Source organism: Phodopus roborovskii, unplaced genomic scaffold, assembly GCF_943737965.1.
Source record: "Phodopus roborovskii unplaced genomic scaffold, PHOROB, whole genome shotgun sequence".
Taxonomy (NCBI): domain Eukaryota; kingdom Metazoa; phylum Chordata; class Mammalia; order Rodentia; family Cricetidae; genus Phodopus; species Phodopus roborovskii.
In genome coordinates this window covers 14,862,534-14,887,792 of record NW_026126413.1, presented here as the reverse complement: position 1 = coordinate 14,887,792, position 25,259 = coordinate 14,862,534, and the positions used below count along the sequence as shown (strand labels likewise).

General features: G+C 45.3%; 1 protein-coding gene across 1 annotated transcript in view; it reads left to right on the top strand.

Moving 5' to 3' along the window:
- Positions 1-25,259, top strand: part of Mast4 (microtubule associated serine/threonine kinase family member 4) — a 555,461-nt gene that overhangs the window by 520,326 nt on the left and 9,876 nt on the right. Inside the window, exons 17-27 of the mRNA XM_051182862.1 lie at positions 246-384; positions 1,959-2,091; positions 2,883-3,048; positions 4,866-4,967; positions 10,886-11,008; positions 11,218-11,330; positions 12,997-13,124; positions 13,468-13,703; positions 17,227-17,427; positions 19,896-20,125; positions 20,857-20,979. Of these exons, the coding sequence (XP_051038819.1) occupies positions 246-384; positions 1,959-2,091; positions 2,883-3,048; positions 4,866-4,967; positions 10,886-11,008; positions 11,218-11,330; positions 12,997-13,124; positions 13,468-13,703; positions 17,227-17,427; positions 19,896-20,125; positions 20,857-20,979 (1,694 nt within the window). The remainder of the gene's footprint in view (positions 1-245; positions 385-1,958; positions 2,092-2,882; positions 3,049-4,865; positions 4,968-10,885; positions 11,009-11,217; positions 11,331-12,996; positions 13,125-13,467; positions 13,704-17,226; positions 17,428-19,895; positions 20,126-20,856; positions 20,980-25,259) is intronic.

Here is a 25,259-nt window from a genome sequence, read left to right as displayed (position 1 = left end):
CTGATACGTTATAAATTAGTACTATCATCCTGAATTTTGCTAGAGGTTCTTCAAAACACAATTCACTTCAGAGCCAAACTGCTCTCTGCACTCCACAGCTTAATTAGAAACATGATGCCTTAGCCAAGCCTCCACTTAGGAATGCAATTCTCTTCCTTTGAAGTTCCAAGATCTACACTGCTAGTCTTCCTTAATCCTGCTTGATGCTGTTCCTACTAAGTTCCTTTGCTTTCTGTGTGTTACAGGGGGAGACTGTGCCACCTTAATGAAGAATATGGGTCCTCTCCCAGTTGATATGGCCAGGATGTACTTTGCTGAGACAGTCTTGGCCTTGGAGTACCTGCATAATTATGGAATTGTACACAGGGATTTGAAGCCAGACAAGTATGTGCACTGATGAAATCAATGTCTTCTTTTACATAATATTGAACATTTTCTTCTGTCTGAAGTGTTTTCTAAGGCTACTTGCACATTTCAAAATTCCCAATATAAAAAAGGGTTACTTTAATAGTAACTTAATGGTAATTTGTTTACATTTTTTTGAAAGACCTCAACGCTTACAATGAAAACGTGTGAGAAACAGGAGAAAATTACTCTAAAGTTAGAGTAAGTTATCCTGTAAATCTTTGCATAGTGGCATAGAATAGGGGTATTTTCTGGAGCATCTGGTATTTGGCATCATACTTTGATGACTTTTACCTTTCCCATGGCCATATACATGATATGATATTCTATTTCACTCATACTTTTAGTTTGGAGTTCATTATGGTCTCCAGTTAGAGAGATGGTACAGTTTTTTTTTTTTTTTTTCCAAAGTGGCTAGCTGTTCATCTTGACATCATGTATGGTCTCCATGGTCTCGGCACTAATGTTCAGTGTGTTAAAAAGTGTGTGACGGACTAGTTCATCCCCATCAGAAGGCTGGGAAAATGCAGCTGTTGGAATCTTAGTATAATTCCTTCAAGTAGCCTTGCTTGCTTGTTTGTGGCTGTCCTGGAACTCACTATAAGGACCAGTCTGTCCACAAACTCAGAAACACACCTGCCTGTGCCACCAACACCTGGCCTTCCTTCTACTAGCTCTTTAAAATCTTCTATTTCTTTAACTTTTTAATTGACATATTTTTTTACTTATAGTGAAATATTTTAATATATTCAAACATAAATTCTTTGCATGAAATAATAAATCCAAGCTTTGTGTTCAATAAATGGAAATTCCAATCAAAGCTGGAAGTTGAAATACGAAAACCTTCGCTTTTCTGCCCAGGTTCTTTTATCTGTGCCTCATTTTAGTCACAGATGGATTGCTTGCCTGAATTCCTATGCATGTTGTAGGCTGTTGGACCATTTCTTCTTTGTTTTCTTATTCTGAAAATGGATAGAGGCGGCTGGAGAGGTGGCTTGGTGGTTAAGAGTACTGATGCTGCACAGGACCTGACCCTGATTCCTAGCACCCTCATTAGGTGGCCCGCCCCAGCTCTCTCTCTAGCTTTATGGGCTCTCATGCCCTCTTTTGGACTCCATAGGTACATGTGATATGTACCACCACCCTCAAACACATGCATGCACCCTCATTCACATGTGCATATACCACCACCATCCATACACATACATGTACACATAACTTTAAAAATAAATCTGAGATCGGGCACAATCAGGCTAGTATGGCCATAGACTGAAATAAATACGAAAATGGAAAGGGGTCAGCACTGCATGCTTCAGTTATTAGAGGAGTCTCTAAGCGTTGCAAAGATGTAAATATTGCATGTGATTGCTCCAACAAAGACAGCGGAGCCTTGGCTCCAGCCCTGAGCTCTCAAATGCGTGATTCCCTCTCTTACCAGGCTTCAATGTGCAATATGGTTGATGTACTACAGACTGAAGGGGGCAGGCGGGATGGGGGAGCAACAGCATCTGCTTTAAAGTGATTGTTGTGCTCTTTGGCCTTCCCTCCCCTAGCCTGTTGGTCACCTCCATGGGCCACATAAAGCTGACCGATTTTGGCTTATCTAAGGTGGGACTGATGAGCATGACCACCAATCTCTATGAAGGTCACATTGAGAAGGATGCCCGCGAATTCCTGGATAAACAGGTAAGCTCAGAGGCTACTCTGCCTGCGGAGAGAGAGAAAGCTCACTGCAGCCAGTGAGTTCAGAACCCACCTGTGTAGGCCATCTCCACATTAGCGCTGGTGTTTGGATGTCTGTATGAGCCTTGCATCTAATAAAGTGCAAACGGCTCCCATTTGTCTCCCTGGGCCTCTCTGAACTGTCCGATCCCTCTCCATTCCTCCCCTAGCATTAAGGTCTATTAGCAAGATGAACGGTCTAATTGTGCACGAGTGAGAGGGTGAGAGAGACAAATGGAGAACTGTTTTTGTAAGGAATTCAGAAGTCTCAATAGAGTACTCGTGAAACTCATGATGCATTGCACAATCTCAGCTGCTGAAATCCCCGCTATGGCCCATTTCCTTTTAAGCATGCCTCATTACCATGTGCCCACAATCTGTTCATTGTGAAGTTACTTAAGGCAAACCCTGCCCCACTGCCATACCTTCCTGATGGAACCACAGTGAGAATCCGTTTGGTCATATAAATAATTGAACTCCCTTCAATAGTAACCACTTGAAACATGAACTGTTATTTTCATTATAAAAACAGTGTTCAGTATTGTATAAAGCTATGCACACGTTAGGTTTCCAATTTGAAACTAAGCGTAATATGTATAAGTTCCTTGTCATAATGTCTGTTCTTGAGTTCTCTGTCCATGTGTTTCCTTGTGGGTGAGCAGGTGTACTTGAGGCATAATAACTGTTCAGTCTTCTTGTTCATTTCAATTTATGTCTAGTATTCCAGTTATTCTAATATTGCAATTTCATTTTAGGTCTGTGGGACGCCTGAATACATTGCCCCCGAGGTGATTCTGAGACAAGGCTATGGGAAGCCTGTGGACTGGTGGGCCATGGGCATTATCCTCTATGAATTTCTGGTTGGATGTGTGCCTTTCTTTGGGGACACTCCAGAAGAGCTATTTGGACAAGTCATCAGTGGTAAATATCAAAGTTATCTCTAAGCCACTACTGGGAAACAGCTACTTAATGCAAATCTGTTGTGTGTCACTGAAATGTTAACCTTTATCAAACATTTGAGCCAACAAATTAGAGGAACTCACTTATCGTAACACACAACTGACTCTCGCGTTCTCAAGAGAGTGATGTGTGTTGAAATTGATCTGAGGAAGTTTTGTTAACATGGAATTTGGAAGTGGGCTAGTGGTGTGGCCAACTTTCAATTGTCTACCATTTTTTTTCCAAAACAAATTGGTATGGGATTTACAGATGCCTTCATTGTTAGCCACTCTTCATTTTCATAATAGGAAAGTTGCACCAGGGAAGAAAAGGTTAATGTGGGCAACATTTACATAAACGGGAGAAATGGCTAATGGCACAGTGAAATTAACAAAAATGTAATAAACCCTAAAACAAATGTCTACCAAATAATAAGTAATGGGAATAGGAAGGCAGTAAATTGAATCGCAGATTGTTAATGCTTTCATTGGTAGTTGTGATGTATAATGTTATTTCTATAGCAGCTGTTCATCTTTCATTTAAAATTCAATAACCTTTAGATCTTGACCTGCAGGCTGACCCTAACTATTGTCATGCAGCATGTGGCACACCTACATGATAATTAAATAGGGGCCACTGCTCCCCTGCCTGCCGAGTTTATGCACCACCCCCCTCCCCCAATGTATAGATGACAGAAATGGCTTCTCCACCTACCTCTGGTCCAGCCTGGACTGCACTTACACCAGCCAGGATTGGAAATAGGGAAGAATGTATTTTGCTCATGAAGATCCCTTAATTGTTCTATTATTTTCTGACGTTGGCTTTGCAAGCCAGGCATATTTGTAAACTTGAACAAAGTAGATTTGTTGAATTGCCTGCAGTGTAAAAGCCCTTTCTACAATATCTGAGCTGTTTATGGATTTATAACTAGGCTGTTTTCTGACAGACCAAGGCCTGAATGGCAAGGGGAATCAACTGTTTAATTAACACAAGCAGCAAATGCTGGCTTTGTTCTTGATGCCTTACGGCTCTGATGCATATTCATGTTTTATTTTCCAAATCAGATTTAAACTGCAGCAGAGGAAGCTAGAGGCAGGCACACACAAAAATAACTCATGTTTTTATTGCATTTCCATACGCACGAGCACGCATACCTATCTCCAGGCAAACTCTTTTAGAGCACAAACGTAGTCTAATATCTCTGACGGACTTTAAATACTTCCATTACTATGATTTCCTTGGGTTTTTCTCTTCTTCAGCCTTAACATTTTGGACTTTACCTTTGTCTCTAGAAATAATTACTTTTTGTAAAAGAACCTTGTACTCCTTGGAGCTACAGAACTGGGTGGCCGGGACCAAATTCTCAGTTTAAGCTAGTGAGAAAATCTTATACTTGGATGGTCCCCAGTGGGTTGGCACTTGACATGGAGCTGTTCGGTTTCAGTTTCTGTTTTATTAAGTCCTCCTAGTAAACAGGAGTGACTTGTTAGGAGACATTTCTATCATGAGGGGGGGTGGGGGGAGCAAATGATTGTTCTGTCAATGAAAAAAGTAAATGATAGATTCTATTTGTCAGAATTGTCCAATCTTAACCTTGACGAAAACCATGCTATCTCTGCCTTGTAAAATAACACTCCAAAACTTGGCCATGGAGAAGTCAGCTGAAGATCTTAAATTGTAGGTTTTGGTTCAGTGTTTCCGGGATGGAGCCCAGGAGTGCATTTCTGTCCTCCTGGGGATGTCTGGGCTGTGGGGAAGTATTGAACCATAAAGCTACGGACAACTTTTCTTCCTTCCAGATGAAATCAACTGGCCTGAAAAGGATGAGGCCCCTCCTCCAGATGCCCAGGATCTGATTACCTTGCTTCTCAGGCAGAACCCACTGGAGAGGCTGGGAACAGGTTAGAGAGCATGTGTGTTGCTTTTGCCATTATACAAGAAATAATGTTCTCTGGAGCAATCAGAGGCTTTTGTGAATGTTTTCTGTGTAGGCAACAGCTGTTAGTTGATGTAGGACATAGCTACAACACATTAGACTAATATTATTTGGTGGTTGTGTGCGCGTGTGTGTTTGAGATTTAGAACAGCATACACACTAGAATGGGTAGGTGGTTTTTGTTTTGTTTCTCACAAAGCTGACTCTGAATTTGCTTCAATAAATGCATCACCAGGGCATGTGCCAACCTCGTCCTGAAAAAAAAACATGCATCATAAATAACTGGAAACAGATATGCTATGCTCTTTCTGGCTATTTTTTTTTTAACATACATTCTATGAGGATTTGACCTAGCAGGCTTCTATCCATAGCCTTTGAAATAGGTTATCAGTTCTCCAGCTGATTACTAGAAATGAGGGCCTGGGGCTGAGCCATGCTGTCCTATCGTGCTCAGCACTATGACCCAAGAAAGGGAATTAAACCATTGCCTTGGAAGACAGACAAGATTGTCCATTTGCTCCTGCTGATATTTCCCCGCTAGTTTACAGCCGGCAGTTATGTGCCTCCTTCCCCCTCCCCTGCCTCTATATTTCAGAGAGATACACTTTAGACATATTATGGGATAGCACCCGGTCTGCCTAGGTGAATTTGTCTCAGTGAGACAAAAATGTTAAATGTAAATGCATATGCTCTAGATAGTAACTAGTATTTTTATCAGTGAAAATTGCTGGTCGTTCTGTTACATGGTGATAGACATATCAGTAAAGGCTGAAGCAATAATTTTCTCCCCCATGTTCCCAATGACAATCATTTGTGATAATTCTGAATATTTTCAGTGTTGTGCACATTGACCCACACATTCCTCTGGATCTGTTCTTGTTCACATGGGGACTGCTGGTGGCCAGGCCCAGTGCACAACCTATAATCATAGTGTTTGGGGCAAGGTGGCAAAAGAATCAGATTAAGATCATCCTTGGCTACACAGTGCATTCAGAGCCAGCCTGGGCTACATGAGACTGTTTCATTAAAAAAAAAAAAAAAAAAAAAAAGAAAGAAATCCCTCACTACAACCTCACTACAATACACTAGAGCTCATGATAATACATTAAATCACAGTGAGAAAACTATGGTTTGTATGCCAAATTTGTCCAGTTCCCCATTTTTATTAATAAAGTTTTTTTTTTTGAAGCAGAAACACAGCAGCGTCTCTTCATGAGACGTATCATCTGATGACTGCTTTCATGTTACAACAGAGTCAGGTAGAGCCCACATAGACTAAATATGAAGTGTTCAGCCTTTTCCACAGAGATTTTGCAGAGCCCTTGTTAGCGAATCCAGGAAGGCTTAAACGTAGACTGACCTGGGAAGTAATTATTGAGCTGGGTCACCTGCTGCAGTTCCGTGTTCCTTACTGCCCCTTTGAGGGTGTGAGTGTGCTTTCCCTGGGAAAGGCATTGAAGATCTAGGTTAGCTGTGTGGCCAAGAGCAATCTTCCTTTCCTCATCCTCCCTCCAAGCATCAGTGTGAGGTATGAGGAGGTCACCTAGGACCACGTGTGGCTTTTCGGCCACTGCATTCAGTCTTCAGTGTGTTGAGCCTCCTACCTTTCTTTTGGGTAGGGGCCATGGTGTGGCGGTGGTGTGGCTACCTTGGAACCCACTGTACACGCCTTGAAATGAGTTTGTTTCTTTCCACCCTCTCTGCTTTTCCACTTGTCCGAACTGCCAAACAAACTATCTCCTTCTGTGACCTGCCGTCAGAGAGATCTGTGCCCTGGTTCAAGAGGAGAAGAGTAGCTGTCAGAGAGATGGTATCAAGACTGTGTAGGGGGCAGAGTCTTAAAGGGAAGGTTTTGACTCTGTCTTGCCACATAGGAGAGAGAGCTGCCATTTCAACAGAGCCGTGTGATATAGCACAAATATCTATTTAGGTTCTCCTTCAACTGACCCAGAAGAAGGGCTTCCATGAACTTACTGAAGAATGCATTTGAATGGGTTCACCCCTCCCATGGAGGGACAAAAGTTCTCTTCCTTACAGTCCCCAAGGGCCAGTTTGGAGGTTTTGTGCTTGATCTTCTGCCCTCCCCTTTCCCTAAGAATGCTGGGAGCTTTGATTAGGCTTGACGTAACAAGACAGGCCAGAGACTGCGACCAGCAGGTCCCGGAGTCTGTATCATATGCTGCTCTGTACATTTCCTCATTGAGTGCTGCTGTCAGTCTCTGACAGTCTGAAGAGCAAATTCCCTAGGAGAAACCCAAAAGACACATTTAAAGGTCCTACTCAAGCTCCTAGAACAGCCACGGTGATTGCCAAACTGGCAGGGCTGATGTGATGGGTCCCAGTAGGGCCTAGAGAATGACACTGCGGATCCTGCAGGCCTGCCATGCTGCTTCCAGTGACAGCATCTTGTGCTCAAGGCATATTTAGAGGGCAAAATAATGCACCGTGAAAATGCGTGGATGCACATTTGCCTGAGACACTGGAGAGGCTGAGAGAAAAATGGGGACGGGGCTGTAAAGAGTAAAATGAATGTTTAGGAAGCTTCCAGGAAAAGAGAGGATCTCCAGGGATTACAGGAGTGCCAAACTCGAACTTGCAGTGTGGGACCTTGTGCTCTGCTGGAGCTTTAAATATTCTTGAACTTGGAGAGAGCTGAGTGGCGGCCTGCCTCACTGGCTGACCTTGGAGCTGTTCAGATGACTGTCAACTGTGTTTCACCTGTGGGCTCTTAAGGTTGTCTCTTCCTCGTCATCAGCCTCAGTTTCCTAGCGTATAAAAATGGGCAGATTGAACATCTCGGGATTAGTGTGGGGACTAAACACAATTACGTTCATTGGGGATCTAGTACATGGAACTAGCTGGACTGGACATCAGGGTATCAAGACACTTTCTTCCCCTTCGTTTTTCTTATTCTAGCATGCATGAACAATCTACATATGGTTCACAATATTTTTCACCTATACTTTTACCAGTAGCTTAGCCCAGAGGTCACATCCCCCTATTTATTCTTCTTTAATCTTTTATTTCTCATCCCTCCATGAGTAGATGAGAAACAGCGCCTATTGCCCTGTGAAGAAATTGTAAGCTACATCCTCCATGGCTGTGGCCTGTTGAGGAAGATCCACTTGCCATTGTCCACAGAAAGGAAGCAGACTTCTCATCACCTTGAGTTCCATAGATGAGTAGATGGGAGAGGACAGGAGCAGTATCATCTGGAGTTGCCACGCAAGTCAATGGCCTTAGGAAAAATTGCTTCTCTGGGTATAAATAGCCTAGAATTTCAGAGCAACGTCAGTGACAAGGCCCCATGAGTAGCAGCTGCACTGATGGTTATGGTAATGGAGCCACGGATAGGCTAAGCATCCAGAGATGCTCATCATGGGCCACTCATCGGGGCTTGGCACTGAGTCTCAGGGTGGTCACCATGGAGAGGGAGTAGAATGGGGAAATGTGCAATCCCTCTTGGCCTTTGTGTTTTGTACCTCCAAATAAAAGAGCACTAGAAGAAAATGACCCTGATAGGTGTTTAAGAGAACATTCACTGGGAGCTACAAGAGAAGCAGGAGGCACAGTGGGCTAGAATGGGATGTGAGGGCGCCGTAGAATAGACTCACCAACTGGCTTAGCTCCCCATCCTAGGCAAGAGTGGCTCCACTTCAGAATCACGGTAGGAGAAAGCAGGGAATGCCCTGTGCAGAGGGGAGGCCATGGCGCTGTGTCTGGGCCTGCATATTTTCAGACAGACCTAGGTGCAGCCTTCTTATTCTTCTCGTCAGGGGGAGCCAGCCCAGCATGCGCTGGTGCTTTCCTTTTTAGCTTCCCCATCTAAAACTGGAGTTGATAATGCCAACCCTATCCAGGGGTATTTTCTATTATTTAAGTAGATGAAACATAGTAACTTCAGCATCGAATGCAATACTGTCAGGGCAAGATGTCACCTAAGGAAATCCTTCAGAAGCTCAGTGCTTAAATGGATATGGAATCCTCCCTTGCACTGCAGCAAAGAATTCCAGGGTGAGATAGCATAAAGCAAAGTTGGGTTTCACCAAAGAAAGAGCAGCGCCCACTCAGAGGCAGAACCAGGGTGCAGGCATTAAGAAAAAGATACAAGTGTCCTAACAATAGCTATCTGATTTTGTGGCTCTGCGAGTTACAGGCTCAAGGGCTATAATTTATAACCAGATTCAGAGATTAAGTAAAGTTCTGAAACTATGAGCTGGTGTGCTTATTTTTCTGTAAGAATTACCTTTCATGAATGAAATGACAGGGTGGCTTATTAGAGGCATTATTTGGGCTTGTGGGAAGAGAGAGGGGTACAATAAGCTTCAAATCATAGGGTGCAAGTGTTTAAGACATGCATTTTGGCCTTACGCGTGATTTGTTAGCTGCTCCAATATTTATTTCTGTCTTTTGAGCTATATCTGGCAAAGGAGGTATTTCTCTCTCTGCAGAGAGTCTTTAACAGAAATTTGGATTTTGTCAGTCGTATGGAAATTCTTGACCCTCAGCCAGTGAGAAACACAAACCAGATACTGGGGGGGGGGAGGTGAGGGGCTTCTCCTTTATCGTGTTCCCTTCGCTTTCCCTGTCTTTCTAGCTACCTCAATACACACACGGCACAGAATTGGCCTGTTGATTATAGCTGGGAAGCCCCTGGTGCTGTGGCTTCTCAGTTTGGAAAAGAACCTGCCCAGGGTCTCGGAAGAGTCCCAATCCTTGTGCTTTGTCAAAGAGCAGTCGGCTGTCCCCCTTGGGGTCATTTACCTCACTTTTTTCTTTCCCCTCCATGCCAATGTTTTCCAAACATCTGGATATGGTTTTGTGCTAGAGGCATCCCCTGGGCAACAGAGCTGTGTCTGTGAGCCATAAATAGCATCCCTGCCCCAGCCAAGATCTCAAGCCCATCTTCCATTTCCCTTGCCTTTCCCATTCCCCACCTTTTTGCACCCACAGGGGACAGGCTGAAAGGCATGGGTGACAATCACAGAGAGAAGCATCTACATCCCCCCTCACCCCCTGCCCAAGAGAGCTTGACAAAGAGGTCGATCGGAGGGATCTGGGTGTTGTTCTTTTGAGGGTATTCTTCCTAGTACTTCTCAGAGTCCTGATTTTGTTACCTCTCTCATCTATAGTGTGTGTGTGCTAGGGTAGGACGGGGCCATGCTCTTACCTGTTACCTTCCTTTTTTAATAGGATGCTGTAAGTACATTTTTTGATGAGCCTTGCCCTTCAAAGCCTGTGTTTAAAATCATCAAATAAAGAAAAACCTCTCTGCCACAATTATCTAGCAAACAGAAGCCTCAGCTTTAGCTGCCGTTACTAATTTCTGTTTGCTGAATTATAAATATGGCTAACTAGCTTGTCAGTTCCTCACTTTAGGATGCAAACCACAGAATCTAATTCCTACCTGTGTTAATGAGCAACCCAATAAAACGGAAAGGTAACCATGATATCATATTTAGGAAAAATTCATCATTATTAACCTCCCCTCCACAAGGAATCTTGCCATAAGCACATTTTTTGCACCTTGTTAGGATTTTCTGGGTTTGTAATGAGCCATTCTACTTTGGGCCAACACGTATCCATGTCCCCAGGTCCAGTCTAATGTGATTTTAAGTGGCCATGTCATTAACCTTTGAAAAATGGAAAAGTCGTAGAAACGAACAGAAAAGCTGTGCTGTAGCGACTGCTGTTAGCAAAATCAGATTTCCTGCTGATAAATTATAGGAATGTTTTTTCAAGTTTTGGTTGTAGAAGGGGGTGGGCAGTATGGATTCCATGGCATCTTTATTTCTCTGCTAAGTGTTTTGTAGAGCCTGGGGCTTCCTGGTGCTCGGAGGATGGCCCAGCTTCTCACGCCTGCCTCGCTCTGCTCCCTTCCAGGTGGCGCCTATGAAGTAAAACAACATCGCTTCTTCCGCTCCTTGGACTGGAACAGTTTGCTGAGACAGAAGGCGGAGTTTATCCCCCAGCTGGAGTCGGAGGATGACACAAGCTATTTTGATAGTATGTGCATTATCTGATATCCCTTGGCCTTTACTCAATTTAAAAACATTTCATCTCCAACTCGTGACTTAGTTTTCCAATCCCATGCCCACAAATTCTGGAAAGCTCCGTGTCGCTTTGCTCCAGATAACTCCTAGTGAAGTGGTCTCTGTTAAAAGCTAAAACACTCTGGGTAACCGGCCCAACTGTCCCCAAACGTTCCTCTGCAGCTCGGTCAGAGAAATACCACCACATGGAAACGGAGGAGGAGGATGACACAAACGATGAGGACTTCACCGTGGAGATACGGCAGTTTTCCTCGTGCTCACACAGGTTTTCAAAAGTAAGTGAGGCCAGCATCAGCGTGCAGAGTCTGGAGCTGCAGTGGCTGGCGTCCAGCTCAGCCGGCTAGACTGGGACCGCATCTGCCCTGGGTGGGGTGTGCGGTCTCCAGCCCTTAGAACTCGCTCCCGGTCAAGAGGGAAGAATGGTCTGGGGGGTTCTCCCCTGTAGACATGTCTACGTGTCTCTAGAACTTAAGGCCTGACTTTGGGAGCTTGCTGTTACTGTTTGTGTTACCGCGGTTTCATGATAGTTGTTATCTGATGGACTCACTTGTCTGCCCTAAGGTTTAGCTGAGAGCTAGGCTGTGGAAGCCTCTCCCCTCTTCTTTTGTCGAGAAAGAAAGAGCATAGACCTCGAGGTGTGGCTAGATCTCCCTTACTGTGACACAGAGCACAACACAGGAGTAACGTTTAGACCTGGGCATGGGCTAGGGTACCTGGAGACAGCCGACTGTGGTATAAGCAAGAACTTTTGTCAGTAATTAACCAAGATTATAAGCCATTATTGAAAAGGCAGTAGGAAGCCACTCTAGAAGTTTAGAAATGGCGTCAGATAGTAAAATTGATTCTTAAGAAAAATGCCCTTCCATAAATTGATGTAAGATTTAAAAACAACACTGGTGTTTTCTGGTAGGGCGGGAACCCCAGCAAAATGGAAATGAGCTCACTCAGAGGGCACCCTACCTCCCCCTTCTGCTATTTTTGGTTGCTGCATGTTTGTGGTTGCCATGGCATTTTGCATGATTGTTATTTAGGAATTCTACAGCGATTCATTATTTTAAAGTGCTCTGTACATTTTCCTAAGTGATTACCCAGTATGCACCTGCAAACCAGCCCTCTCGGTTTACAGGAACAACATAGGGGTCGGGGTTTTTCTGGGGACTTGTGGCGAGTGTGTCCTGAAGCAAGCTGAACGGGCACTCACAGCCCAACAGTCCTCTTGCCTCTCAGAACCCACCTTACAAGTTTGCTTCTTTACTTTGGAAGGCATTGTGTTTTTCCAGTTCCCCTTCTTTAACCTAACCCTTGTCTAACTCTACAGATAGTGCTGGGCCCAGGGCCCATTTCCATGAGAACAGGAAAGAGCTGGAGGGTAACAGCTAGGGCTACTCACCATACTGGGCCCTCCACACTCTCATTTTCCTCCTGTATTTCCTGTGAGAGCAGAGACTCAAACAGGCTAAAGAGACCCGTTTGCCTACGCTCTGACCCGGTGGGAACCCACCTACTCCAAGTCCCGAAACTGCTCGACGCTCTGCTACTCACACTCAACTCCAGTTTCTTTCTCTCCTTTCTGCTCCAGAACGGTGGCCATTAGACACTTTTGATCTGTATTATTTCCTCTGCCTGGTTGATCCTGAAACCTAGAAACCAGAGTTGGTCTAAGGCTTTTCTTCGCAGATACAGGGTCCATGAGGTGGAAGTGGAGTGTGTCAGCCCAGCTGTGCACTTGAAAATGATATGCAGCAGCCATACCTCGACCCTTACCTCTCGTGGCCTGCGCACCACGTTGCCAGGGTTTCCCACACACATGCATCCCCAGTTTACACATGTAACTGTATATGCAGGGGTTTGTATTCCCCCCCCCCCCGCCCTGAAACCTGGTCTCTTTATGACAAGCTCTTTTAAGATGTAGCTCCTAAGCAATAGTCATTTGCCTCTCAGGTGTTCAGCAGCATAGACCGAATGACTCCAAATTCAGGAGAGGACAAAGAAGACACCGAGGACAAAACCAAAAGCACAACTCTGCCGTCCACAGAGACACTTAGCTGGAGCTCCGAGTACTCAGAAATGTACGTGAGACGCCGCCCGGGGGCCACATCAGCAGTGGCTACCAAGGCAGTGCCTGCCAGACCCTGCTAGACCCGCCTCCAGAGTTCCCAGCAGGGTAGATCTCTCTCTCTCTCTCTCTCTCTCTCTCTCTCTCTCTCTCTCTCTCACACACACACACACACACACACACACACACACACACACGTCTTCCTCCTGTGTCCCTCCTCAACTTGACACTGGGTACCATGTCATTAGAACCATCAACCCCAGAGGTGTACTGCACTCCCCACTTTCCCTAAGCCTTTGCTCTTAGTGGTTTCCCCTGGCTGTGTGTGTGATGACTGGTCCTTGTCTTTAATTAAGGCAACAGCTGTCAGCGTCCAACTCTTCAGATACTGAGAGCAACAGAGGCAAACTCAGTTCCGGCCTGCTTCCCAAGCTGGCCATCTCGGCAGAGGGAGAGCGAGATGAAGCTGCCCCTTGCTCTGGAGACCTCAGGGAGGAGCCAGAAAAAGCACCCCTCCCTCCCGAGGAGTGTACTCAGGAGGAGCAGGAGGTCACCACACCAGCCAGCACCATCAGCAGCTCCACACTGTCAGGTAAGTGAGGGGTGGCCACGGCCACTCTTTCGGGGTACTGTGCTGCCTGCGCAGCCGCTGTAAACATACAGAGTCAGGCCTCACGCAGCCAGACCCTTGGTGTCTTTCTGCTCCTAAACTTCTGTAGGGACAGCTTCTGAGAGCTGGGCCATCCATCTCAGCTGCACCCTCTGTGCCAAGCCAAACGGCGGGTGCACTTGGCTTCAGCTGGACCTTGGGGGGCGCAAATGCTTCAGTGGGGTCCTCTGGTGGCAGGCAGACCCTGCCAGCAACGGAGCACGTCCATGGCTGCTGACGCAAAGGCCCAACGTGTAGAACTGCAACCAACTTAGAATGAGGCACGCTGTCACGCAGACCAACCATCAGAGTTTTCTTTGAAAGTGGCCCCAGTCATGTATAGGATGAAGTGTGAAGCTAGCTTTCCCTCCAGCCCTGGGCTCCTCGGTAGCATCTTTGAAGGAGTTAGATCCTGTTATCGGGACATGTAGTACCGGACAGACCTTGTTGACCAGTCTCTGGCCACTAACCTCACACTGACTGTAACAAAGTCCTTATGCATGGGTTCACAGGACACTGTCAAGGAGAGTAAGAAATCTCACCTTTTTTCCTCTGGTGTCTGACCGCATCGGAAACACCTCTGCTTGCCCAGGTGAAGTCCAGTGTCTGGGCTTCTCTGTGTGGGATAGGCTTGCAGTCACCAGGAGCATTGCCGTCTTCAGAATCGTTTAAAGTCCTGGATGTCTGATCACTGCTGCCTGGCCCTTAACCAGGGAGCTATGGTCTTTACAGGACCAGACCTCAGCTTCCCGCAGAACGTGCCATTTAGGTGTGTTTATGACATCATTTGGCTTATAAAGGCCAATCTGTCTGCAAAGCAGGGCAAAAAGTTTCCACTTTTTTTTAATTTTTTTTAAAGCACAAGATGCCTCTGACTTATAATTGCTGCAATGAATGTTTTCATCATGCCTTATTTAATATGCTATACCAATAAGCATAAATGATTGCAAGAGTTTCCATCAACATTTTAAAACTGAATGTTCATAGCAAAAGGCTTATTTATTTAAACACATTTCTAAAAACCTTTCAGATTAGACTTCAGCCTCCCCAAAATGTTTGGATCTATGGCCCTTCATACATGCTTATAGTTGACCTGGAAAATTAATACTAGGTTTTCTTTTTCTCTTTTTATACCTCAGTTTTCTTTGCTGGGCAATCCCACTGACTCTATGTAGCCAAGATTAGCACTGTAAAAATAGTACAGGGACATCTTACCACTCTAAGCTTCCTGGCCCTGGGTCGCTTACTATTCATACCACGTATAGGGGGCTCAGTATTTTATATTCCTGGTTATAGGGGTCTCTGGTGTTTCGTTGCTTTACCATGAATATAGAGTGTACTCACCTCCATTTAAAAGTTCTTGTTTACCCTATCCCAGTGTCTTGAACCTACTCACTATCGGAAAGGTAGGAGGTGAAGGGGAGGAGTCATGTCTAAGTACTTGATTGATTACTTTCCTAATTAAAAATATCTGCTGAGGTCCTGCCGTGCATTTTGATTAATAGTGTCAACCCACCTTCTCTCACCCTGTCTCCCCCATGTACACGCTAAAAAATAATCAAAGACCTTGGGGGCTGCACAGAACAGAGAGATGGGAGTTGATCTGCTTACAGCCAAGGGTAATTAAGGAACCTGAAAAGCGTGGCTGCAGGAAAATTAAATTTGTTGAATTTTTATATTGCTCCACCATCAAAAGGAAGGAACCCTTGACATTTAGCGAATGTTAAGGTGACATTACCTGCCGTTGGCAGAAAGAGGCACTTGCTTATGCACAGTGCTGGAAAATGAGGTCAGGGAAGGAAGCGGGAGGGACTACAGAAGGAAATACTGTGCATCCATCCTGACATTTGGGAAAGCACAAGCTGGTGTCTGTTTCACGTTTCTCCTTGACTACACTGTGCTTGAGCCCTTGAGAAGTAACAGTTGTGAAATCACAGCTGCAATGCTCAAGTGCTCCCAACAAGTTGTTCAGGGTAAAAAGTGTAAAAACAAAAAACAGCTTTTTGTTTGCGTTTTTTTACTTTTCACTTCAACCCCCTGAACCCACTCAGAAGGGAAGTGACTCATCTGGAGTCCAGCTTCAGTGTGGAGAGGAGAAATGTCTGGCTGGTGGAACAGCTTTGAGCCAGTCCTCCAAGCAACATAGGAACTTCCTTTGAGGGAGCAGAGTAGATGTACTAGTAGACCAGAGTGTGCTTCCCAAGAAGTGAAATCTGCTGTTGAAATCTGCCTTAGGGTTTCCTTATTCCGTTGGCCCAGTGGGCATGACTGTAGAAGGCCAGCTTTCTGTGGACAGCCGTGAAGTGTGCTGTATCCACCCGCATTGCATTCTACCCCTCAGCCCCAAACTAGGGCCAGAGAAGAGCTGTGCAGTCGAGTGTGGGGGGGTGTCTTTTAAACCAACTCTTTCGCACACAGAAAATGCTGTCTGGTCAGCATTTTAAGATGAGCTGGCTAGTAATTCAGGAAATCACTTGCAATAGAATTACACACCATGCATGCTTTATAGATCTATAACAAGAGCATTAATGAGTTTTGCATACAGAAGGCTTAGAACATAGCATTTTATGTTGTATCTCGCAAGCATAGAATTTGAGGTCTGGACAGGTGTGATCGGTGATTTTTAGTTTGGAGAGTTAAGAAGTGATGCGAGTGAGTCACTGCTCAGTCTGTTTCTGAGGGATGCGTCACGTTTCTCTACCTGACGATTCCCTCACTCTCGGCCTCTGTGCTTACCCATCGCACCACCCTCCTAGATGTTTCTGTCCTTAACTTAAGAGTAACCCCCAGTACATTAGAGGTTAATAAACTTCAAGGAGAGGTGTGACCTGGAGGGGATAGAGGACGGTGCTGGGAGGGCCAGCACATGCCACAGTTTAGATTGAACGCCGGGAAGATGGAGTTTGGGGCTAGTAATGTGGTGAGTGACATCTTGTACCTTGTCCTTTGAAAGTCACGAGGGGCTTGGGGTGACGACAGGCGTGGAAGGAATGAAGGGACATTTTGATTCTTTCTATGACAAACATACCTGGGCCCGTGTCACCTTTGGGGAGTCCAGGGGAGGTGACACAGGCATGGCCTATAGAGTGATTAAATGGTGATTAGCAGCGTTCATGATCACCACTAGACTCAGTATGAGGGGGAGGTTAGTGGGTTTATGAGATGGTCACCGCTGAGAGGATTCTGATATGTAGATTATGGAAAGTCATCCTCCCGAGTAAGTGGAATCATTAAGAACTTACCTAACTGTGCACAGGAGAATGAAGCCTGGATAGCGAACGCCTCCATCTCTTTATCCTCCGCAGCATCTCAAGCCAGTTGTTTTCCACACTCAGCCTGGCACAGTTGGACCTAGGAGCCACGTGGCAGTACCTCCCAGTGTCGGCCCGCCCTCTTCTCTGTTCCCACCTCCACCCCTCCTGTCCTGACCTTCCCTGAATGTGTTTATCCCTTCTTCTTTGTACAGTTGGCAGTTTTTCAGAGCACTTGGATCAGATAAATGGGCGAAGCGAGTGTGTGGACAGTGCAGATAACACCTCAAAGCCATCCAGTGAACCCACGTCTCACATGGCTCGGCAGCGCTTAGAAAGCACAGAGAGAAAGAAAATTTCGGGGAAAGTCACAAAGTCCCTCTCTGCCAGTGCTCTGTCCCTCATGATCCCAGGAGGTAGAGAGATGTCAACTCGCATGAAATTGTGTGATTTGTGCATGTGCTCCTCCCCACTCTCCCCCAACCTGGGATGCAGATTGAAATGCAAGAGTGCATGAGGCAATCACGGGTGGGATCCAAGGACAGCTCTCAAGACCTCAGGCGCACCCAGAGAGCATGCGCATATGTGTCTCCGTGTACCCTCCGTATCTGGGGGGTGAGAAGAGAGAAGTTTCCTCCCATGAAGGCAGATTGCATTTGTTTTCTGAAAGCCGCCTTCCTCCTCCCTGAGCTAAATAATGAATTTCCCTCCCAGGGATAATTCTGCTGTAGACCACGTGCTGTGTGTGTACTTCACAGAGCTGTTTACAGCTCACGTGTTGGAAAGCCAGGGATGCTTTGCATCATCTCTTTAATGAGGAAACAGACACAGAATGTAAGCTTTGCATTTTTGGAGATGGCAGAGAATTTCTTCACAGGAGGCCCTGAAATAAGCTGTCTTCCCAGTCTTGTGGCCTGAGCTTTGCTTTCTCCAGCTAGTGGGCAAATTAATCTATGCCTGTTTTGGAAAACCATACTTAATTATGGTTTCCTTGGATTGCTGTGTTTCCCTGTGACTTGGTTTTGCATCTACTGATCTGTATGTCTACAGTTTTCCTTGGCAGAGATGAAATACATACACTGATGGTCATGACATCAGTCAGTGAGAGAGAGAGAGAGAGAGAGAGAGAGAGAGAGAGAGAGAGAGAGAGAGTAAAATTCGAAACTGAATTCTTTTATAGATGACACGTATTGGGAAGAATACAAACTGTGTATAGAAGAGATTACTCACTATTTTATTTCATATGTGTGCAAAAATTAATATAAACAAGTGCTCTTAAACGCATAATGCAAAATCCTTTGCTAGAAAGCAGCCCATTGAGGCCCACAGGGCAAACTCCTATGTGTGTTGTCTGTATGGCCACGCATACTTCAAAGGTGGCCCCAGTGGCCATGCGTAACAAGGAAGGGCAGTTCAGTGCAGCCTAGTCCATCTGTACAAGCAGAGAGGGAAGTTACAGCACCTGCAGAGGACAGGGAGACCACCGAGTGGCTAAGAGGAGGGACCCTGGCCTTCCCACAGTTTGAGTCTTGAGTGTCTGATCTGTCCCTCACTCACTCGCATGTCATGGTGGTCCCCATCTGCCAATGTCCTCTTTTTACCTGGTCTTTGAATTGGACAAGCAAATGTTGGTAAAGAGAATCAATGTCCCACATAAAATCAGAGGCAAAGAACACTCGCAGTGATATACTTAGCTCTACCCTTGTGTGGATGGCTGAAGACTTAGAGTACATCTAGTAAATGTGTTCGCCTTTCTGTGATGTTAGGTCTTGCCATGTCCCTCTGAGTCTCCAGTAGTGAGGTCACATTCAAACCACGGCATGCTTTGTAGATGACTGTCTTCTCAGAACTCACACACACACACACACACACACACACACACACACACTTTCATGACTAGTTAAGATTCACATACATTCATACAGAACAGTGAGCTTACACCTTAATTTGCTCTGGCTGCTATCATATAATACCTTATGCTCAGATAAGATAGAAAGAGTTGAATCCATTGTTCGTGGCTGTATAGGCAAAGATGCCCAGTCAAGGCCTCTGGTGTCCTGTTCCACATAGATGGCATCTCTTAAAGGCTCTCAGGCCTCTTCCAGAAACACACTAACCCCATCACCAGAATCCTCATTATCCAATTATTTTCTGAACGTTCTCCGAATACCATTACCTTGGGGGTAAGGTTTCAGTTCTGATCCCTGGAGAACACAAATGCTCAAAAGCAGAAGCTTGCTTCTGAAACAGCAGCGAAGGTACTCGGGGACATGAGCTACTTTGCTCCTAACATGTATCTGACCTTCCTTACCCTTGAAGAAGCATTATTCGTTGAAGCTGCTGTGTGAAGAGGAGCAGTTACAACCATTCCTTCTTTTGTAGTTAAGTTTCTCAATGAAATGTATTAGTAAGTACTAGCTCAGCAACACTGCAAAAAGCCGCTGGTGATTGATCACTGTTTTCCTGCCATGTGTGTTTGGAGAATCAGGGTAAATTGTTTAGTGTAGGTTTTGGAGAAGAGTATATCTCATTACACACTTAGTCTCCTCTTGTAAAGAAACGCTATGAATGCATGCATCTGTAAAGGATTTAGTTCACTGAAATAATTTTAAGGATCCACGACCAGAAAACTCTGTGTAGAAAAACTAAAAATTCTTAAATTTAGAATATTTTCTGAAACATTAAACAAGAGACACTTTCGATGTTCCCTCACTGGGCTTGAGTTTTGCATCCATACCAGTTACCAAAATAAGCATTTTCTGCATAGTCCTTCCTTTGCCACGGGAAACAAAGGGATTTGTTTTTTGACCACGCTTTGTCTTCCTGGTTGCGGTGGGGGTCCCCGTGCCCTGCCTGCACTTTGATGCTGGCTTCTTTGTTGCAGATATGTTTGCTGTGTCTCCATTGGGAAGTCCAATGTCCCCGCACTCCCTGTCTTCAGACCCTTCTTCCTCACGGGATTCCTCTCCCAGCCGAGATTCTTCGGCAGCCTCCGCCAGCCCCCACCAGCCCATTGTGATCCACAGTTCGGGGAAGAACTATGGATTTACCATCCGAGCCATCCGTGTGTATGTGGGAGACAGTGACATCTACACGGTGCACCACATCGTCTGGGTAAGAGCAGAGCTTCATTCCTGTGAGTTTTCCTTTCCAGCCAGCCCAGAGCATGCACCCGCTGACTAAAGGGCAGTCAACACTGGCGTGTCGTCTGTTTCTGCGGCACACGGGGCCCATCTTCTTTTCCTTTTGGCGCTCTTTTCTCCATTTCTGTGGTAGAACTGGGTTTATCCCCAAATAGGAGGCAGAGTTAGGAATCTGCCTCCTTTCTGTAATTGCTTTCCCTTTTCTTATGTAGCAAGCAGATGAACATAGAGATTCTTTATGTTCTTTATACCCCTTTATTGTCCTTAAGAAAATGGAGGTCATGTTATTTTTAATTACTGTAGGTCTGAGTGTAAATGCCCACAGAGGCTGTAGCTGCCCCGGAGCTGGAGTTAAGAGGTAGTTGCGAACCACCTGCCATGGGTTCTGGGAACCAAACTCAGATCCTCCGCAGGAGTCATGCTCTTAACTGCAGGGCCATCTCTCCAGCCCAGTCCATTATGTTTCTTCTTTTTTTCCCCAGCTTTACTTTTCAAAAATCGCACTCACTTGGGGGTGTTTTAAGGGAACATGAGGGTTATGCTGTTTTAGAACAATATTGGAGCAGGGCCATGCCTTTTTAAAGTTCCTATTAGTTCTTAGGACCATGCACAAGGTGACTCAGAATCTCCGGACAGGAAATGGTAGGTGTTGGGGCTGTCATTTGTTTGCTCACAAAAATGTACTCTCCTCTTGAACTGTAGAATGTAGAAGAAGGAAGTCCTGCGCACCAGGCGGGCCTGAAGGCTGGGGATCTGATCACACACATCAATGGAGAGCCGGTGCATGGACTCGTCCACACAGAAGTCATTGAGCTTCTGCTGAAGGTACTGTTTTCCCATGTCCTGGCCACATAGAGGCAGTAGGTAACCCCAAGGAATCAGCACGGTGAGATCAGATTCTCTGTGGCATGGCCTGGAGTCAGTGGGAGGGACCGGATGTAGCACTCAAGTCTGATGGGAGGCAAAGCTATTAAGAGCTCTCTGGCTCCGTGCTGTGGGAAGGTGCCCTTGAACCTGGGCTCTCATTACCTGCATTTGCATCTCACTCTCCTTGTTTATATATCACCCATAGTAGAGTCCCTTAGGAACCACCAGTTCTACAGGTGACCCTCAGAAGACATTATATTACTCTAGCACAGGAAGAGACACAGTACAGTCTATAACTGTGAAGGCAGATCTATAGGTTTTGTTTAAGGTCTGGCGCTCCGCTTAAAGACAGAACTTTCGATGTATTTACATGTGCTCTAAATGATAAGTGGAAGAACCAACAGCCCTAGCAGTCACGAGACTCCTCCCCCCCCCACACACACACATCTAAGTTTCCATGGGGTTCAGTCCTTACTTAAAAGGAGCATCAAACAGATCCCAGAGAGCAGGGGTATAAACGGAAGAGCAGTGTGCACATTTCTCCGCTCAGGCGGGTCTCCGAGAGTCTTGATTCACTATGTGCTAACTGCAGAAGACAAACCAAACTCAGAGATACAAAATTAGCTGAACCTGAATTTGATTTTTAAATTTTCCCTGGGAAAGGCTGTTTTATCTGAGATGAGACTCATAGTCCCTTCCTTACACATTTAATTGTTTGACCAGCCAGAGAGATTTGAGCATCAAAAAACAAACAAAACAAAACAAAAACAAAAAACAAAACCATTAGGGAGACATAGGATAAATGTGTTAACATTGGAGACCTCATAAATATTGTTGATACAGGAACTGAGGGATGTTGCTTCCTCTCAGAAAGTACAGGACATGTATATGAGAAAAACAACTTAATTATCCCAGGCTGAGCACAGAGAGGAACACTGTGCTGTTGGAGAGAACATCCTAAGAGTAGAGAGAGGCATACCAGGAAAGTGACACTAACGTGTGACTTGAAGACACTAGCAGAAGAGTGGCTGTGCAAGCCCTTCAGAAACGGGAGATTTAAATGCCTGTCCTCCTCCCTTCCCTAGACTCACACTATTTAGAGTCTGGTCCAGGGTCCCGAAGCAATAGTCTCTGCATCCTGAGGTCCCAAGTGAGCTAGTAGATAAAAAGTTATTGCTCTTGGTCAATGCACACAGTATTAATTAAAATGCGGTCCTTGGATTTGGGGCTCAGCAGGTTTATGGAGTTGAAATGGACTCCAGCATCCTCCTGTTAAGTCCAGCATGGAAACGGGAAACGGGAGGGCAGGGCCACACAGCTACTTCCGGTCCAAGTACGTCAGCTCGATGCAGCAAGTCTTCCTTTTAAATTTTCAAATAAGGGCGGTATCAAATTCCCAATGAAGCATCCCAGAGGCGGAAGGCTGAGTGGAACCCTTGACTTAGAGATCCTGGCTGTGAAAGCCACCTGAAACTGTATTGGACCACTAAGTCAAGAAAAAAACACAGATTGCAGAGTCTCAATAGGCACTTCACCCCCAGTCTTTGATCCTGTGGATGCGAGCCTAGAATGACAGTTGAGTTTGTCTCCTATATCCAGTGAGCCATTCAGTTTAGTGGAGACTGCTGGAAGCAGCTCACTACTGCCAAGGTTCCCTGGCCCTGGAGAATAATTCTCTCAGTTGCTATTCATCCAAGTGGTGCCTTACAGCAATGATTTGTTTTTTAAGTAATTTAAAAGGGAATCGTCTAATTGTCTTCGTTTGCTTTCCTATGGCTGTGAAAAAGACCGTCAAAGGCTACTTGGGATGAAAGGGTTTCTTTCGTCTTTGAGCTTACAGTCCACCATGAGGAGATGTAAGGGAGGGAACCCGGAAGCAGGGACTGCAACCGAGGCCATGGGGAAACACTGCTTACTGACTTGTGCTCCGTGGCTTCCTCGGCCTTCATTCGTAACCGCCCCAGGACCATCTGCCCACAAGTGGTACCACCCCACTAGGCTCTGCCCTCCTACATCAATCAATCAGTCAGTCAATCAAAGAAATCTCCCACAGTCCAATCTGATGGGGGCATTTTCTCAGTTGAGGGTTCCTCTTCCTAGATTACCCTAGTTTTTGTCAATATATTACCATGCTGGTTAATTTTTTTCTTATCAGATATCTTGTGTACACATGTGTGTGTGTGTGTGTGTATATATGTATATATGCTATATATATACATACACACACATACTTTGCATTCTTCATAAACAGTAGTATGCTATGTGCAAAATAGCTCCTTCCTCAGCCTGTGTTTATTTCATAGCACACAGATGTTTATGGAAGAAGAAAAAATAAGCTAAATTTATTTTTTATCTTAATGTGATTTTTGGATCTCTAAATCTCTCTTCTTGGTTTCTGTGAAATTGGATATGTTACCCTCCCCTCAAAGGCTTTTGGAAATGTCTCTATTGAATCAGCTGGTCCCTTGTGTGAAATTTTAGTGTATGGTCACCTTCTACAACTCCAACACTGGGTACAGTAACTGTGGGCTGTACCATGCCTTGGCACCCTCTGACCCATCCAGGCAGCAGATCCTGCCTCTGCTCATAAAGGAAGCACTCAAGAGCAGTACCTAGTGTAATGGAACAAAGAGGTTACAAGGGATTTAATTATCATCCCAGTGAACTGTGTAATCACGTAGCTTTCTTCAAAACTCAACCAGCAATTCGTGAACAAAGAGCATGAAGCGACTAGCCTCGGCAGTGGGCTCCTATGTGCTGTGGCTTGCTTCACATCAGGGTGGCAGTTCTGTTTAGTATTCTTGGCTGTCATTTCCATGATCTTTAATACTTACTAAGCATTTACATTATCTGTGGCATCCTTAGAAAACAATGGAAAGACCACTTGTAGGGTTGTATAATCACATGAACTACGTATGTCTTTTGCACTGAGGACCCTGAAAGAATGTTCTACATTCCATTGCTGTACTACATTCCATTGCTGTACGTTTGCCCTCATTTTCCCTTACAGCTTCAGAGGAGGTCTTCTATGACGCTCCAGTGGCTTGCATGGACCGGGAGGCTGGTTCAACAGCATTCAATAGAGTAGACTCATGGGATAGGATGAGTGGATGATAATGGCCACTGTTCAGTTTTCTCATACCTTCCCTTCGAGAAGAACTAAATGACAGGACAGCATAAACCTTTCTAAAAGATCTTCATGGTCTTCCTTTACCCTTCAGTCATAGATGGAGACCATATTGTCCTAGTTACAGCCCTTGCTCAAATGATAACATGCCAGGCAGTTAGGAAGCTTTCCATTCAGCCAGATTGCTTTGTTTAAATTTCTGATGCATCAGAGAATCTCTAGGCCTCACCAGCACTTGGTTCAGTAACTTCCTTCCCACAAACTCTGAGGAGCTCCTCAGTTATGGAGTAGGAACAACCAAATGTCACGACTGCCATCCCCCGCCCCCATTTCTATTAAGATGCTGAGATATCCAGAGCTTTGGGCTGAATACTATGAGAGTCATGTAAAGACAAAAACAACACAGGAAAATAGGTAATAGGGAGCTGAGCTATATAATTCAGTTTGTAAAGTACTTTGCTTGCAAACGTGGGGACTTGAGTTTGGTCCTATAGAACACTGGTTCTCGACCTTCCCTAATGTTCTGACCATAACATGATTTTGTTGCTACTGTTAAGAATCTTAATGTAAATATCTGATATGTGACTCCCAAGTGGGTCACAACCCACAGGTTGAGAACCATTAATCTAGAAACATTGGGGTGGGGGTACATCTGGGTACAGTGACACTTGGAGTCTCACCACTGGGGAAAGCAGAGACTGGAAGATAATCTGGTTTTGCTGGCCAACCAGGTTAGCCTGCTTAGAGAATTTCCAGATCTTGTATCAAAAAGCAAGGTAGACAGCATCTGAGAAAAACCATTCAGGGTTGTCTTCTGACCTCACATGATTACACCCCACCACCACACACATGATCCTACACAACACTCACACACATACGTAGCAAGAGTGCTCATGTAACCACCCAGCTTATTCTCTGAGGCAGACGCTGTAAGTAGAAGTGTCCCCATTTCCCAGACACCAAAACCAAAGCAGAGAGACATGAACGAGGCAGCCACAACCACCTGCCAGGAGGATGGTTTCTATCCGGGCAGTGTGATTCAGAGGCTGTTGAAGCACCTACCACACACACTGCTCCAACACACGCATCTACCTACCAGTACCTTAGAGTC